The sequence below is a fragment of the Polypterus senegalus genome, chromosome 15 (genome assembly GCF_016835505.1).
Source record: "Polypterus senegalus isolate Bchr_013 chromosome 15, ASM1683550v1, whole genome shotgun sequence".
Lineage (NCBI taxonomy): Eukaryota > Metazoa > Chordata > Cladistia > Polypteriformes > Polypteridae > Polypterus > Polypterus senegalus.
The window spans coordinates 123,948,449-123,963,753 of record NC_053168.1 but is presented as its reverse complement, the minus strand read 5'-3'; the positions used below and the strand labels follow the sequence as shown (position 1 = coordinate 123,963,753).

The following is a 15,305-nucleotide window of genomic DNA, read 5'->3' as shown; positions in this document are numbered from 1 at the left end:
GCAAATTGCACTGAATTGTAGAACGATGTACAGATACACCATCTGCAGCGAGATGTTCTTGCAGGTCTATGGAGGTGATCTGAGGGTTGTCTGTAGCCATTCTCACAATCCTGCACATATGTCGCTCCTGTATTTTTCTTGGCCTGCCAGACCTGCTGAGTTTAACAGCAACTGTGCCTGTGGCCTTCCATTTCCTGATTCCATTCCTTACAGTTGAAACTGTTGTTTAAGATCGCTTTTTGTAGCCTTCCCCTAAATCATGATACTGAACAATCTTTGTTTTCAGATGTTTTGAGAGTTGCTTTGAGGATCCCATGCTGTCTGTCGCTCTTCAGAGGAGAGTCAAAGGGAAGCACAACTTGCAACTGGCCACCTTAAATACTTTTTCTCATGATTGGACACTCCTGTCTATGAAGTTCAAGGCTTGACGAGCTCATCCAACCAATTTGGTGTTGCAAGTAATCAGCATTGAGCAGTGACAGGCATTCAAATCAGCAACATTACAAGGGGAGCCACATTTTTTGCACAGCCAGTTTTTCACATTTGGTTTAATTTCATCCAACTAAATACTGCGTCACTAAAAATCTTTGTTCAGAAAACACTGCAGTACTAAGATGTTCCTAGGAAATGAAAGACATACCACTGTTATCTTTTTGTTGAAAGGTGAGTCAATTATTATGCAGGCTCAGATGGGTTCCCAAACTTTTATATATGAGTATAAACCTTGTGAGAGACGTCATGCAGGGACTGGCATCTCCGCCAGAGCTGTACCAGGATCTTTACCTTGCTGGGATGCCAGTGCGACAGAAGGACAGAGTGAAGACAAGGTAGTCAGGTCATTGCCTTTCCCCAACACACTAGGTGGCAGCCCTTCTGGGTTATGGTACTGCTACGGATACCCACACTGGGAGTTGTAATTATTTGGGTTCTGTGGGGGCAGCCATTGGACGCTAAGGGGATTAGGGAGCCCTCCTTTGAGGAGTTTCAAACACATCTGGAGATACTCCCCAGCCACACTCGAAGTACTCCCGGGTTTTATATAAAAGGAGCAGCCTGCTTCAGTACGGGGTGCCAGAGTCGGGAGGAGGAAGACAAAGCTTGCCTGGAGGAGTGGAGGAGAGACGGGAGGGTTACGGAGTGTTTAGTTTGTGTGTTTTGAAGCCCCATATATGAGGTATGAAAAAGAATTAAACCTTTAAAGCACATGGCAACTTGTGTCCTACTATTGTGTCCAGCAGGAGGAGCTGCAATGCCCCCTGGTGGTCACTACATGCAGCACCCAAGGAGTGCAGCTCTTCACTACCACTGCTGATGAACTGCAATTCAAGAAGAAATGAAGAACCAAGGTCTGTGAAAATCACAGAGCAGGGGTGGGCAACGTTGGTCCTGGAGGGCCAACTGTTTAATTAGAAACCAATCCTTGCCAATCTCAGACTGTTAGGTTCTTATATCATTGTTTTTTTTTTCCTTTCCAAGGATATCACCCAAATGGTTTGAAGCCTAAAATGGATCATTTTCAGTCTGTCATATTTTTTCTCTTAAGTGTTTTATTAAACCAAATAGTGCATGATGAATCCAGAGAGATGTGGGAACAAATCAGATGGAGAACTGCTGGCTCCTTTGTCATTTACATCTTAGTGCTAATAAGGAGCCATTAAAAACACTGAATGCAGCTGATTACGACTGAAATGAGCGATTAAGGGTGGGGAACCAAACAAGCGAGACCACTAAAATGAAGCATCAAAATGTCACTTGAGCAATAAGAGCTTCATCAGCAATAACTGACGTCTTATTAAGAAACTGAGTTGGAACAAAAACCTGCAGCCACTGTGGCCCTCCAAGACCGACATTGCCCACCCCTGTCATTGAGCCATCAGATGTGAAGTCCTCTTTTAGATAATCATGTTAAGGGAAAGACCACTAACTACAGAAATGAAATAAGAAATCATCATATAATACCCCTCTGTAGTGCCCAGAAAGCAGCAGGTGAAGCAGACGCCCCTGAAACCCCTGCAAGACAGGGGGACCTCCAAACCCAAAGGATTTGCCCAGGATTGGTTCCTGCCTTGTGCCCTGTGTTGGCTGGGATTGGCTCCAGCAGACCCCCGTGACCCTGTGTTTGGATTCAGCGGGTTGGAAAATGGATGGATGGATGGAGATTGTGAGAGATACAGATTACTTGAACCTGTGCTTTATGCTACTTTTGAGGTAGTTTGGTTAATAAAACACTCTTTATTTGAACCACAGTGCAGTGTTGAATGTCATCGTGTTGGAGGTTTGGGGCTCACTGACGACCCCGGTTCCGTTACAAATGACACATCCAAATTTGATGGATGGATTCTATAAATGTAAAAGCTGGGATTCGTCACACAGGCCTCATTAGGTCATGTATTTCAGGAACACGATTAGCTTTACCTGACTTACAGTACTGAGCCGTACGGGAGTCACCCCTAATCCTTAAACACCACTGCTCAGAGAAACATTGGACTCTAGCTGGTATCCTACAGCACCCTGTTAGCTCGTCAACTGACTTTCATTATAACAGGTGGGGCGGGCCCCCCTAGTGGGGCGCAAAGTAACAAAAAGGGGGGTGCGAAGATGTGAAAAAAAGAAAACAAGAATCGAAAACATGAAAAATACATCTATTGAAACCAAAACTAATTAACTTAAACTACATTCTGATACTAGAACAATAAATACAGAGTTAGATAAATGCCGATAAAAGTTAAGTAGGTATAATAAAATATGTATGTATGATATATCATTAATTAAAAAAGAACAAATTGGTATTAATAACAATAATAATAATTCTTTGCATTTATATAGCGCTTTTTTCACTACTCAAAGCGCTCAGCAATTGCAGGTTTAGGGCCTAGTAGGCTCCTTTCAAAAAAACCTTGGGCGATTAAAACTGTTATGAAAACTTAAAATTTTAAAACTGGTCACAAATACTTAAAGGTTGAGAAACGCTGGCTTAAATGAAAGAAGCATTTTTTTTTAAACAGGGTAGAGCTTATTCAAAGTTTGGCAAGACAAAATCTTATTAACGTTTCTTCTAGAGGGAGTCTGCCAGACTCCTGCCTTTATTTCTGTTTTCCCTCTGGTGTTTTAATTTATCTGAAGAATTAGTTTATAATTGGCCTTTTTTTTTTTTCTAAGTAACTCTCCAAATTGGGTAAGGGTGGGGTGCTGTAATTTAATTAATTTTGGTTCACGTTGCATTGACTGCATTTTTCATTCAGCTGTGTTTTTCCATATTGTAACGTGATCTTTAATACGGTGTGTACATGAATTGCTTGTTTCGTACTCTTTTTATTGTGGTATTGTCACGTGTATAAATGGGGAAACATGGTGATGCAGGAGTAGCGCGGGTGCCTTGCAGAAAGGTGACCAGGCATTCGTGTCCCAGGACCTCCCTGCATGGAGTTTATGTGTTCTCCTCGTGTCTGTGTGAGGGTTTCCTCCTGGTGCTCCCGTTTCCTCCCACAGTCTAAAGTCCTGCAGGTAAGCTGAACTGGTGATGATAAACTGGTCCTAACGCGTGTGTGTGTGTGTGTGTGTGTTCATTTGCCCTATGATGGACTGGCACTCTGTCCAGGGTTTGTTCCAGCCTTCTGCCCTGTGCTAGCTGAGAGGCTCTGGCACTCCCCGCGAGGACTGTTCAGGGCTAAGCGGGTTTGAAAATGACTGACTAACATGTATGCATGTCTTCACACACGTGCGATTAGGAGGAAGCTGAGTGGACCAAGTGGAGGTAATTATCCACCAGGCCAGCGGGTGGTGGGGTTTGCTAAACCTTCTTCTGTTGTCTCTGCAGGTCAAATACGGGAAAACCTACCTGATGTAACAACATCACTTCCAGTCCCGGCACCAAGAAAGATGTCACTTCCGGTTTCTGACCTCAGATGACATCACTTCCGGCATCACCCTTTAAAGCCACCATCTTTTCCACCACTAAATGAGTTCAGTTTGGAACTCAACCCATGCACATCAGTGCTTATTTCAAAAGCCTTTTTGAAGCCAGGGGACAATCTACGGACGGCTGTCCCAAACCTCTCTAGTGTGTTGAGATTCATTCTTTTACAATGCATTTATTTTGAGAGATAATAATAATAATAATAATAATAATAATAATAACGATTCTGTCTCTGGCCATAAACTTGACCATCCACTGCATTGATCATCCAATACACCTTAACAGAAGTGTGCTTATCCCATCATTAAAAGTAAATGAAACTGTTATTTACCTGAATCGCTGTGTCTCTTTCACATTTAAATGGAGACTCTTTGTCCACCAGCACCAAAACAGAGTGAATGCTGTTTGGAAAGATAATCTGTGGAGAAAGGTTTGGAAACATTACTGATCCAAAGAACGGGCTTTCTCAAGAAACATCTTGCCATTTCTGCAAAAAAGAAAAGATGTGCTTTACATAATGTGCTGTGAAAAGAAGGTTCAGCATTTCAGTTTTTTTAGAGAATTAGCAGTTGAGAGAATAAGGTAGAGAAACAGAGAGAGAAAGAAAGAGAAAAGAAAACATTTGTCCATCCACTGTCATTAGGAGTCACGCCTGGTGTCACAATCTGCTATGGTTTTCAGTTTTTTCTGTGTCTTCCCATGCAGCCTTTCAGTCATGTTATGTCCAAGTTGGGGTGTTGTGTGGTAGAGAACTCGCTTCTGTTATTAAATTTTGGTTTCAGTTTCTGCTCCTTTGGGTTAAAATTATTTCACCTTTCCACATATCTTGACTTAATATGAAGTCACTTAATGACAATAAACCTTTCTTATCTTATAATGTGACAAAAGAGACACCCCGGAAACTGCGGAACTGTGTGATTTGAGGCATATAGACAAACTGAGAAGAGTATATTCAGGATCTTGAGATTGATTGTCTCCTTTTTATTTTTATTCTTTTATGAAATTCTTCTGTATGTTTGATGGGGTTGTTGCTTGTTACAGTTCTATATTTATTAAGCTTCTGTAAGGCTACATTTCTCTTTGTGACAAATTTCCAGCAGTACTATCTATCTATCTATCTATCTATCTATCTATCTATCTATCTATCTATCTATCTATCTATCTATCTATCTATCTATCTATCTATCTATCTATCTATCTATACTAAAATTAATATCTATCTATCTATCTATCTTACCTTTCAATCTGACGGATAGAGAGAAATCATGAGGCAGATTTGAGTTCTAAAGTCTGCATTAATTCAAATCATCAATCTTAAAGCAAGCAGGCAAGTCAAAACATTTTGAATTTTCCAGTCCCTTGCTGCTGTCTGTCACAGTGAGCTCCGTGTCTAAAGGGACCCCAGACCTGTCCTTGTTTCATTTTGTAGATGATTTCCATAGTCATCCTGTCCTCTCCAGTGTTTGCTGAAGGGCTGGGGAGTGTGCTTCCTCCTCCTGCTTTCCCCTCCTGTATGCCTTCCTAATAGCTGGAAAGTTTCTGTCTGAGTGACAGGAAATGTCAGACTTCTGCGGCCTTGTTTCATTCCATCTCTATTATTAGTGCTGAGTGAGAGTGTCATACAGTACATTCAGAAAATCTGTAGACCCCTTCACTCTTTTCATATTTTGTTACGTTGCAGCCTTGTGTTAAAATCTTTTCCATTCATTATCACCAAGTGCAAGTCACACTTGCATAAGCCTCTACATTTTTTGTGGAATTCACACCAACTCCCGTGGTTGTGGTTGAGTGTGAACAGAGAGGACTGTTCCATACACACACACACACACACACACACACACACACACACATAGGTTTTTCGTTTATAGAAGTCTAATACTCTAGACAAGGCCCCAAAGACAAGTTCTTTATCAGCCTCGTTTTCATGTTTTCCCACACAAATACAACCCCACCCATCTTACAAAAGCCACACCCCTCCCATTCTCTGCACCCTCCAATCACAGTCATCCTGATTACTGCTTATTGACCCCATTTTATAAGTAAAACTAAACTATTAAGTCAGGACACAAACAGCAAGTTATTGTCATTGATATGTTATATGTTACTGTTATTGATATTTACAAAGTGCGTTATTCACACACCATATATCTTGAAACTGCAAGATATTTAGTAGACTTAAAGAAATGCTAGATAGATAGATAGATAGATAGATAGATAGATAGATAGATAGATAGATAGATAGATAGATAGATAGATTAGAACTTTATTTGTCCCTATCTATCTAGAACTTTATTTGTCCCTATCTATCTATCTATCTATCTATCTATCTATCTATCTATCTATCTATCTATCTATTATTTAGTGCCTTTCATATCTATCTATCTATCTAACAGGAAAGTTGGACTTTTGACAGAAGCTCTTTAAATAAATAAATACATAAAGTCAAATCAAAGGAATAGATGTCGTCTATTCAGTGTTTTTATTTTTTATTCTTAAACAAGTGTTGCTTTTCAATGAGTTTATGCCTTTTTCTTCCATGGTGGCCAATAGCCCGATGATTAAAGCCTTGTTGGGCTGCTGCTTTGAATGTCTGCTGCTGATTAATAAAGGAGCTGCAACCTCTAGTTAGTTGTGATGTGGAAATTTAACAAAGAGTTCATTCATTTAATTAAAGTAAAAGAAATACAGACATTTCATAAGTAAGTAGCTTGTTGATAAGGTAGAAGTAATGAAAAACTGAACAGGAGCCTCTGAACACCACTATGACTACGCAGGATGCACAAACACCGCCATCTCCACCCCACTCCTTCTCACGGACATTTTTAGTTTCATAAATAGATTGCAACAGCAAGAGTGACAAGGTGTTTGGCAAGGAAAAATAATTACTAGTGTGAAAAACAGTCATTAGCCATTATATACATGTGAAAATCCAGCCTTGCGTGAACTGTAAAACCTGTAAACATGATCATTAAAACGTAATTAGCTTTCAAAACAAGGCAAACAGCTCTCATTGAGTAATGTAAAGCACTCTGAATTAGGGAGTTGCAAAATATCTCAAAAAAGGCTCAAACTGAAGAAGACCTCAATTTCATGGTGCTGTCACCAATTATCTCTGCCTGTCTTATACAGTCAAACTTACATTAGGCAACATTCCCCTCAAACTTCTGATTACCAGAGAGAACAGCAAGAAAAAATGATCAAGTGGCCTAAAGGCACCTACCTGCATCTCCATCAATGCGTCAATGACAACTGAAAGCGTCTGATATCTGCGGCCATCCACCACAACAGTCAGGCCTAATTCTTGTTTCTCTTTTCTGAGGAAGAGAAGATAATATGCATCACTACACTCATCCAATTCTACAGTAATTAATAAATACATGTAAATAGACTCTTCTTGGTATATTTTTCATTTTTACAAAGTGTTGTGGATCTGGGTTTGACATTTGAAGTCAGTTTATCCTCCTTAATAAAAGGACACGTGCCTGTGTGCCTGTGTGTCTCTCTCTTCAACATTCCAACAGATGGTGCACCACAAGCATTTCTAGTAATAAAATGCATTACATTTGTCACTCCTGCAGATGGCGCATGACACACATTAACACTTCTTTTACAAATCCCATACCAAATGACATAAAACAGAATAAAATCAGAAAATTTGCATTTCAGTCCAGCGCTCTAACCAGTAGGCCACATTGCATGCCTTATTTTTTTATTTCACTAAGACTCAATTCATTTTATTTTTGTACAGCACATTTCGCTGTGCAGGCTTAGAAGGCTGTAAAAATTTCAGAGCCGAAATACAATTACAAATTGCTATTTACATAATGCAGACACAAAAAGAAACTGTTTATTTTTTACACAAAATAAGAGGTCTGTGTTACGTCCATTGTGGGTCCGTATCCCTTTCAGATTCAATCGCCATGCACCAACCTGCCTAGCTAAGGAGCAGGAAAACAAGCAACTTTGCTGGCTAACTTGACAGGACATTTCTGTGACATGAGAAGCTCCAGTCACTCTCTTTACGTGTGAGATAGAGATGTCATTGCTCACTCCATACCTGTTAGGTTCGTCGTCCTATTTATTATTACTATTTTGACGCATTATTGTTCTTGCTTTTAAATATTAGCATTATTATTACCATCATTTCTTTTGGCTGGTCTGTGCAGCATGCTCCGTGCTGTGTGTGTTAATCAGTTACCTTACATTGCAGGTTGCAAATGCACCTGGTGACACAAGTGTGCCAGAGGGTCACCTTCCACGCTCACCTAAGTTATGTGGTACCACCCCAGGACAAGAGATGGCACTGTTACTAATCGTTCTTTTGTATTTTTCTTAGTCTCTGAATGATGTAACTGGCACAGTGACGTCAAAGAATCAATCTTTATGAGGTATCCACAGTGCGTGCTATGTTTTATATTGAATTCCATGGCAGACTGGAGCTATCCTCTTAACTAAATAGCCATAGACATAGCCTATCAGTAAGCCGTCATAATGAGAAGTAGCCAATGAGAGACTTGGTAGATAACTCCAAGCATCTCTTATTGATCGGTTCTCTCTCACTGAGTGACTATGAACGTCTGATAGTCTAATAGTACACTGACTGACCTAATGAACCAGCATGCTCCCTACTGATCTGGAGAACCATTGCAAATTCATTCACAAACTGCAGACAAGAGACTCACTCTCACTCGCAGTACAGTACACTGAAGTACAACAGTTTGTGCACCAAATGGAGGGACGAAGTGCAGACACGTGTCACGCCGTACAATGAATCTCAGTTCACTGACTGACTGGAGGACGCATTAGAGGGCCATCTACTGTCAGTCATATTCACTCACCTAAAGGATTATTAGGAACACCTGTTCAATTTCTCATTAATGCAATTATCTAATCAACCAATCACATGGCAGTTGCTTCAATGCATTTAGGGGTGTGGTCCTGGTCAAGACAATCTCCTGAACTCCAAACTGAATGTCAGAATGGGAAAGAAAGGTGATTTAAGCAATTTTGAGCGTGGCATGGTTGTTGGTGCCAGACGGGCCGGTCTGAGTATTTCACAATCTGCTCAGTTACTGGGATTTTCACGCACAACCATTTCTAGGGTTTACAAAGAATGGTGTGAAAAGGGAAAAACATCCAGTATGCGGCAGTCCTGTGGGCGAAAATGCCTTGTTGTTGCTAGAGGTCAGAGGAGAATGGGCCGACTGATTCAAGCTGATAGAAGAGCAACTTTGACTGAAATAACCACTCGTTACAACCGAGGTGTGCAGCAAAGCATTTGTGAAGCCACAACACGCACAACCTTGAGGCGGATGGGCTACAACAGCAGAAGACCCCACCGGGTACCACTCATCTCCACTACAAATAGGAAAAAGAGGCTACAATTTGCATGAGCTCACCAAAATTGGACAGTTGAAGACTGGAAAAATGTTGCCTGGTCTGATGAGTCTCGATTTCTGTTGAGACATTCAAATGGTAGAGTCAGAATTTGGCGTAAACAGAATGAGAACATGGATCCATCATGCCTTGTTACCACTGTGCAGGCTGGTGGTGGTGGTGTAATGGTGTGGGGATGTTTTCTTGGCACACTTTAGGCCCCTTAGTGCCAATTGGGCATCGTTTAAATGCCACGGGCTACCTGAGCATTGTTTCTGACCATGTCCATCCCTTCATGACTACCATGTACCCATCCTCTGATGGCTACTTCCAGCAGGATAATGCACCATGTCACAAAGCTCGAATCATTTCAAATTGGTTTCTTGAACATGACAATGAGTTCACTGTACTAAAATGGCCCCACAGTCACCAGATCTCAACCCAATAGAGCATCTTTGGGATGTGGTGGAACGGGAGCTTCGTGCCCTGGATGTGCATCCCACAAATCTCCATCAACTGCAAGATGCTATCCTATCAATATGGGCCAACATTTCTAAAGAATGCTTTCAGCACCTTGTTGAATCAATGCCACGTAGAATTAAGGCAGTTCTGAAGGCGAAAGGGGGTCAAACACCGCATTAGTATGGTGTTCCTAATAATCCTTTAGGTGAGTGTATCCTAACACAGGGTCACGGGGGTCTGCTGGAGCCAATCCCAGCAAGCACAGGGCGCAAGGCAGGAAACAAACCCCGGGCAGGGCACACACACCCACACACCAAGCACACACTAGGGCACGGGTGTCAAACTCCAAGCCTGGAGGGCCGCAGTGGCTGCAGGTTTTCATTCTCACCCTTTTCCTAATCAGTGACCAGTTTTCACTGCTAATTCACTTCTTTCTCATCATTTCAATAGCCCTGTTAGAAGAGTTCAGCCCTCTGAATTGATTCCTTTCTTCATTAAATCGCAGCAAAACAGAAATGAGATGTGAAACGAGCTGACAGATGACCAGCTAAACTGGGGCTTCAAACTCCAACCAATTTCACTCTAACTAATCTCTTAATAAGAATCTGATTCCATCCATCCATCCATCATCCAACCCAATACATCCTAACTACACGGTCACGGGGGTCTGCTGGAGCCAATCCCAGCCAACACAGGGTGTAAGGCAGGAAATGAACCCAGGGCAGGGTGCCAGCCCACCACAGACTTCTCTCTTTTAAATACCTTAAATGACATTATAATATGGGAGAAAGGTTAGGAGCACGCACTGATACAGCACATTGCCCCACGACAAACTACCTCAGGATCCCAACTTATGACCTGCGGGTGACAACTCAGCACCACACTACTTTGAATGGAACAGTGTGAGTTTTTTTTAAGGCAGAAAACAAACCCTGGGCAGGGCGCCAGCCCACCGCAGAAGAAGCTGATTCTTTCTGTTGATTAAACCCGTTGTTTAATTCCACGGCTTGTTGCTGCTCTCATTCTGCCACAGCAGACGTTTCCAAAACTGTTGATTTTCTGTTTTTTTCCATCAAATGTTTTGGGGACCTGAGAGATCAGCCTTACCGAGACCTTCACCTTTCTTTATATTCAGATATTGTGTGATGGGCACAGGGGAGCTGGTCATGTGGCGACTCGTTTTGTGTCTCGTTATTGTTTGGCTGCTAATTAAGGAAAAACAAACAACTAAAGGGCCGGAGTCAAGTTAATTAAAAGAAGTAATTAGCAGCAAAAACGGGTCACTAATGAAGAAGACGGTAAGAATGAAAACCCGTAGCCACTGCGGCCCTCGAGGCCTGGAGTTCGACACCCCTGCACCAGGGACAATTTAGGATCTCCAGTGCACCTAACCTGCATGTCTTTGGACTGTAGGAGGAAACCCACGCAGACACGGGAAGAACATGCAAACTCCACGCAGGGAGGACCTGGGAAGCAAACCCGGGTCTCCTAACTGCGAGGCAGCAGCGCTACCCACTGTGCCACCGTGCCGCCCACCATCTACTGGAAATTGCTAATATTTTATACAGAACTACATTTATAAATGTGCAGTTGTAATATGAACAATACAACTTTGTCAGCCAACGTTTTGACAGCAGCGTACACTAACAGCTTACTGTAGGCACATACAACTTTGTCATGCTCCCCTATCCCATTCTATTTACGTAGGTTATAATCCACAACTGAAATCAATTTTATTTAGTCAGAAAAGATGTAAGCACTCATATATTGTGTTTCTTTCGACATCTAGGCTTATTTATTATCATGTATGAATTATTTATTTTGTTGCTTGCTTTTTAGATGGTTTATATTGTTTGGTGGTTAAGTTTTTATACGGTGTGGCACGCGGCTGGGGGTGGCACCCAGCCGGGACGCCCAGGAAGACAGGAGGAGGGCTCAGGCCTCCTCCAGACCACAAGGGGGCGACCGCCCTGGTTCCTTTGGGGGCCACGGGTTCAGAACTAGGAAGTTCAACCCTGTAGAGGCCCGTGGTCACCGCCAGGGGGGCGCCCCCATGACTGGAGAACCCTGGAACCCAGCACTTTCGCCACACCAGGAAGTGCTGGGGGGAAAGATGAGTCGGGACACCCAGAGTGCATCCGGGTACGCATCCGGCACTTCCGTCACACTGGGGCGTGTCGGTGGGAGATTGCTGGGAACACACCTGGAGCACATCCGGGTGCTTATTTAAAGGGGAGCTGGAGTCGGGCGGAAGATGGACGAGGTCATTGAAGAGAGTGAAGGAGGCGGTCTGAAGAAGTGGCAGTGTGGTTTGGCCTGGGGAAGATTGGGGTTTGTGGTGCACAAGAACATTGTAAATATTAGGGTTAATAAACGTGTGGTGGTGACCTTAAACATGTCTGCCTGTCTGTGTCTGGGGCTCATTCCACAACCGTTATGATACTATTCGAGATTTTTAACTAGAATATACAGTGGTGCCTCAGTTTGCGAGTATAATTTGTTCCGGAAATGTGCTTGTAAATCCAAAGCATTCGTATATCAACAAATTTCCCCATAAGAAATAATGGAAACTCAGATGATTCATTCTACAACCCAAAAATATTCATATAAAAATGATTAATACAAAATATAAAGTAAAAAAAGTAAAACAAATTAACCTGCACTTTACCTTTGAAAAGATTCATGGCTGGTGTGAGGGAAGACGAGGGAGAGGAGAGGAGGAGGAGGAGGATTATTGTGCAGGACGTCTTTCACTCTAACTAATGGAATCCTTGCTATAGGTTGGCTCACTGGAATCTTTTTCTATTTTTGCGACTTTAACAAGGAAACCTCTCCAATGACAGTTGCTTTTGCCTGAAGAGTCACTACACTTGGACACAAAATTTAAAAGAAGGCTTTATGCACCCAACAGGACGATACGTGGAAGAGCGTCCCGAAGCAACTGCAGGCTCACAGCGCTGTAGAACCTTGTCACGAAAACAAACACGAAAAGATTGCAGTCGCACTATAAGCGCCTGTCATCAATGGGTGATGCAAGGAACGTTATAAATGCAGGAAACAGTATTACTTGGCCTTGCCTGACTGCTGTGTCTGTGTATAGGAGAGCGGTAGATCCCGCTACAATAAATAACCGTGCTGTTCCTGTTTCACGCTGAATTAAGCTGGTTTTGCTAAAGTACTGAGACTCAGCCTCGTGTTTTGGGGTGTAAGACGGGGACTCACACGTTACAACACACACACGTGGTCACCATGCTATAGTAAACAGTATACGCTGGTACGAATGTTGAGTGAGGCACGCCGACTGATAACGAGCATGGGAGATGATTACCCACAATCCTGCAGTGAGAGAGAGAAGAACCATCAGCTCAGTTGTGATCACGTGATACTTGGCTGACAAAGCGTATACATACTACTCATATTGCAAGACCTCGCTCATTTATCAAGTTAAAATTTATTAAAAAATTTAGCTCATCTTGCAAAACGTTCGCAAACTAAGTTACTCGCAATCCAAGGTTTTACTGTAGCTTGTAGTTTTTGAAGTGAATGAATCAATAGTTAATGATCCGAATCATTTTGGTGAACTAAATGAAATGAATTGAATTACTAAAAATAATCATTTTGCACATCACTAATTGCTAACAGTCTTGTTTCCATTTCTCCGCACAGTCTTGAGAAACCGCCCTTTGAGGACAACAAAGCCAAAGGAATCTCCACCCTTTGAGGACAACAAAGCCAAAGGAATCTCCGCCCTTTGAGGGCAACAAAGCCAAAGGAATCGCCGCCCCTTGAGGACAACAAAGCCAAAGGAATCTCCGCCCCTTGAGAGCAACAAAACCAAAGGAATATCCGCCCCTTGAGGGCAACAAAGCCAAAGGAATCTCCGCCTCTTGAGGGCAACAAAACCAAAGGAATCTCCGCCCCTTGAGGGCAACAAAACCAAACGAATCTCCGCCTCTTGAGGGCAACAAAACCAAACAAATCTCCGCCCCTTGAGGGCAACAAAACCAAAGGAATCTCCGCCCCTTGAGGGCAACAAAGCCAAAGGAATCTCCGCCCCTTGAGGGCAACAAAGCCAAAGGAATTTCCACCGCTTCAGGGCAGCAAACGCAAAGGCGTCCCCGACCTTCTGGGCTGCTCAGTATAAAAGGTAGAAGCGCCTGGAACGTGACATCTCATTTCAGACCTGATCCCAATAACAAATGCTAGAAACAGAGAGAGAGAAGGAGAGAAAATGCGACCCTAAGAGAGCACTGATTCAAGGGAATTGTCCCCCGCTAAGAGCGCCAATGAGTCTGTGTGTTTTTCATTGCAGTTTTCTTTTTTGTTGCTGGAATTAAATGGGGCTTTGCATGGTTGGCACCGCAAGCATTTGGCATTTGCCCTGCTTCACCATTCACCCCTGCTACAACCTCTGTGTGTAATCCTCTTTGCATATTCAATTTCTCATCCCTCAATTCGACAAAACACAAAGCAGAACATATTAAAGCAGTAGAAAATCATACCTCAGAATGGAGTAGAAATACACCATCAGGTGACAGAGCTCTTTTGCTGTGCATTTTTCATTTCCCCATATATTGTTTCTGGTATCCACTTGTATCACAGCATGTCCAGTTCGGTCTCTGCTTCCTGCCAGCAAATCAGAGTCACTTATTTAATAAATTACTTTCAGTCATAACAAATAATGTGAATTGAAAAAAAAAGATGACCATAGATAAGAGACAATCTCGTTTCCAAAACAGCTAGGGTGCAGTGTAAAATATTAATAAAAACAGAATGCAATGATTTGCAAACCACGCAACCACTATACTTCATTGAAAACATCACAAAATGTGGAAATTGAGAAATTTCATTTTTTTTGGGAAAATATGTACTCATTTTGAATTTGATGCCTGCAACACATTTTTTAAAAAGTTGGGGTAGGGGCCTGTCTACCTCTTCTTTTAGCAACGCTCTGTGAGCGTCTGGGAACTGAGGAGACCAACTGCTGTGGTTTTGAAAGTGAAATGTTGCCCCATTCTTTCCTGATCTCAGATTTCAGCTGCTCAACAGTTTGGGGTCTCATTTGTTGTATTTTTCATTTCATATTCTGCCAATTGTTTTCAATGGGTGACAGGTCTGGACTGCAGGCAGGCCAGTTTAGCACCCAGCGCCATGCTGTTGTAATACCTGCAGAATGCGGTTTAACTTGTCTTACTCAAATAAACAAGGTCCCTAAAAAAGACTTTGGATGGCAGCATATGTTATTCCAAAACCTGTATGTATCATTCAGCATTAATGGTGCCATCACAGAGGTGCAAGCTACCCATGCCATGTTGACTAATGCTCTCCCATACCATCGCAGAGGCTAGACGTTAAACTGTACGCTGATTACAAGCCAGATGGTCTCTCTCCCCTTTAGTCGAGAGAGGATGCAGCATCCATGGTTTCCAAAAAAGAATCTCAAATTTTGATTCGTCAGACCACAGGACAGCTTTCCACTTTACCTCAGTCAATCTTAAATGAGCTCAGGCCCAGAGAAGGTGATGGTGTTTCTAGATTATGATTATAAACG

General features: G+C 42.4%; 1 protein-coding gene across 2 annotated transcripts in view; it reads right to left on the bottom strand.

Annotated features, from left to right (window-relative positions):
• The window catches only part of LOC120515381 (pleckstrin homology domain-containing family G member 4B-like), a 169,032-nt gene that overhangs the window by 62,967 nt on the left and 90,760 nt on the right, over nt 1-15,305 (bottom strand). For both annotated transcript variants that reach the window (XM_039736316.1, XM_039736317.1), the window contains exons 5-7: nt 14,257-14,380; nt 7,137-7,230; nt 4,248-4,334 (exon numbers count right to left, since the gene is read on the bottom strand). In XM_039736316.1, the coding sequence (XP_039592250.1) occupies nt 4,248-4,334; nt 7,137-7,230; nt 14,257-14,380 (305 nt within the window). The remainder of the gene's footprint in view (nt 1-4,247; nt 4,335-7,136; nt 7,231-14,256; nt 14,381-15,305) is intronic.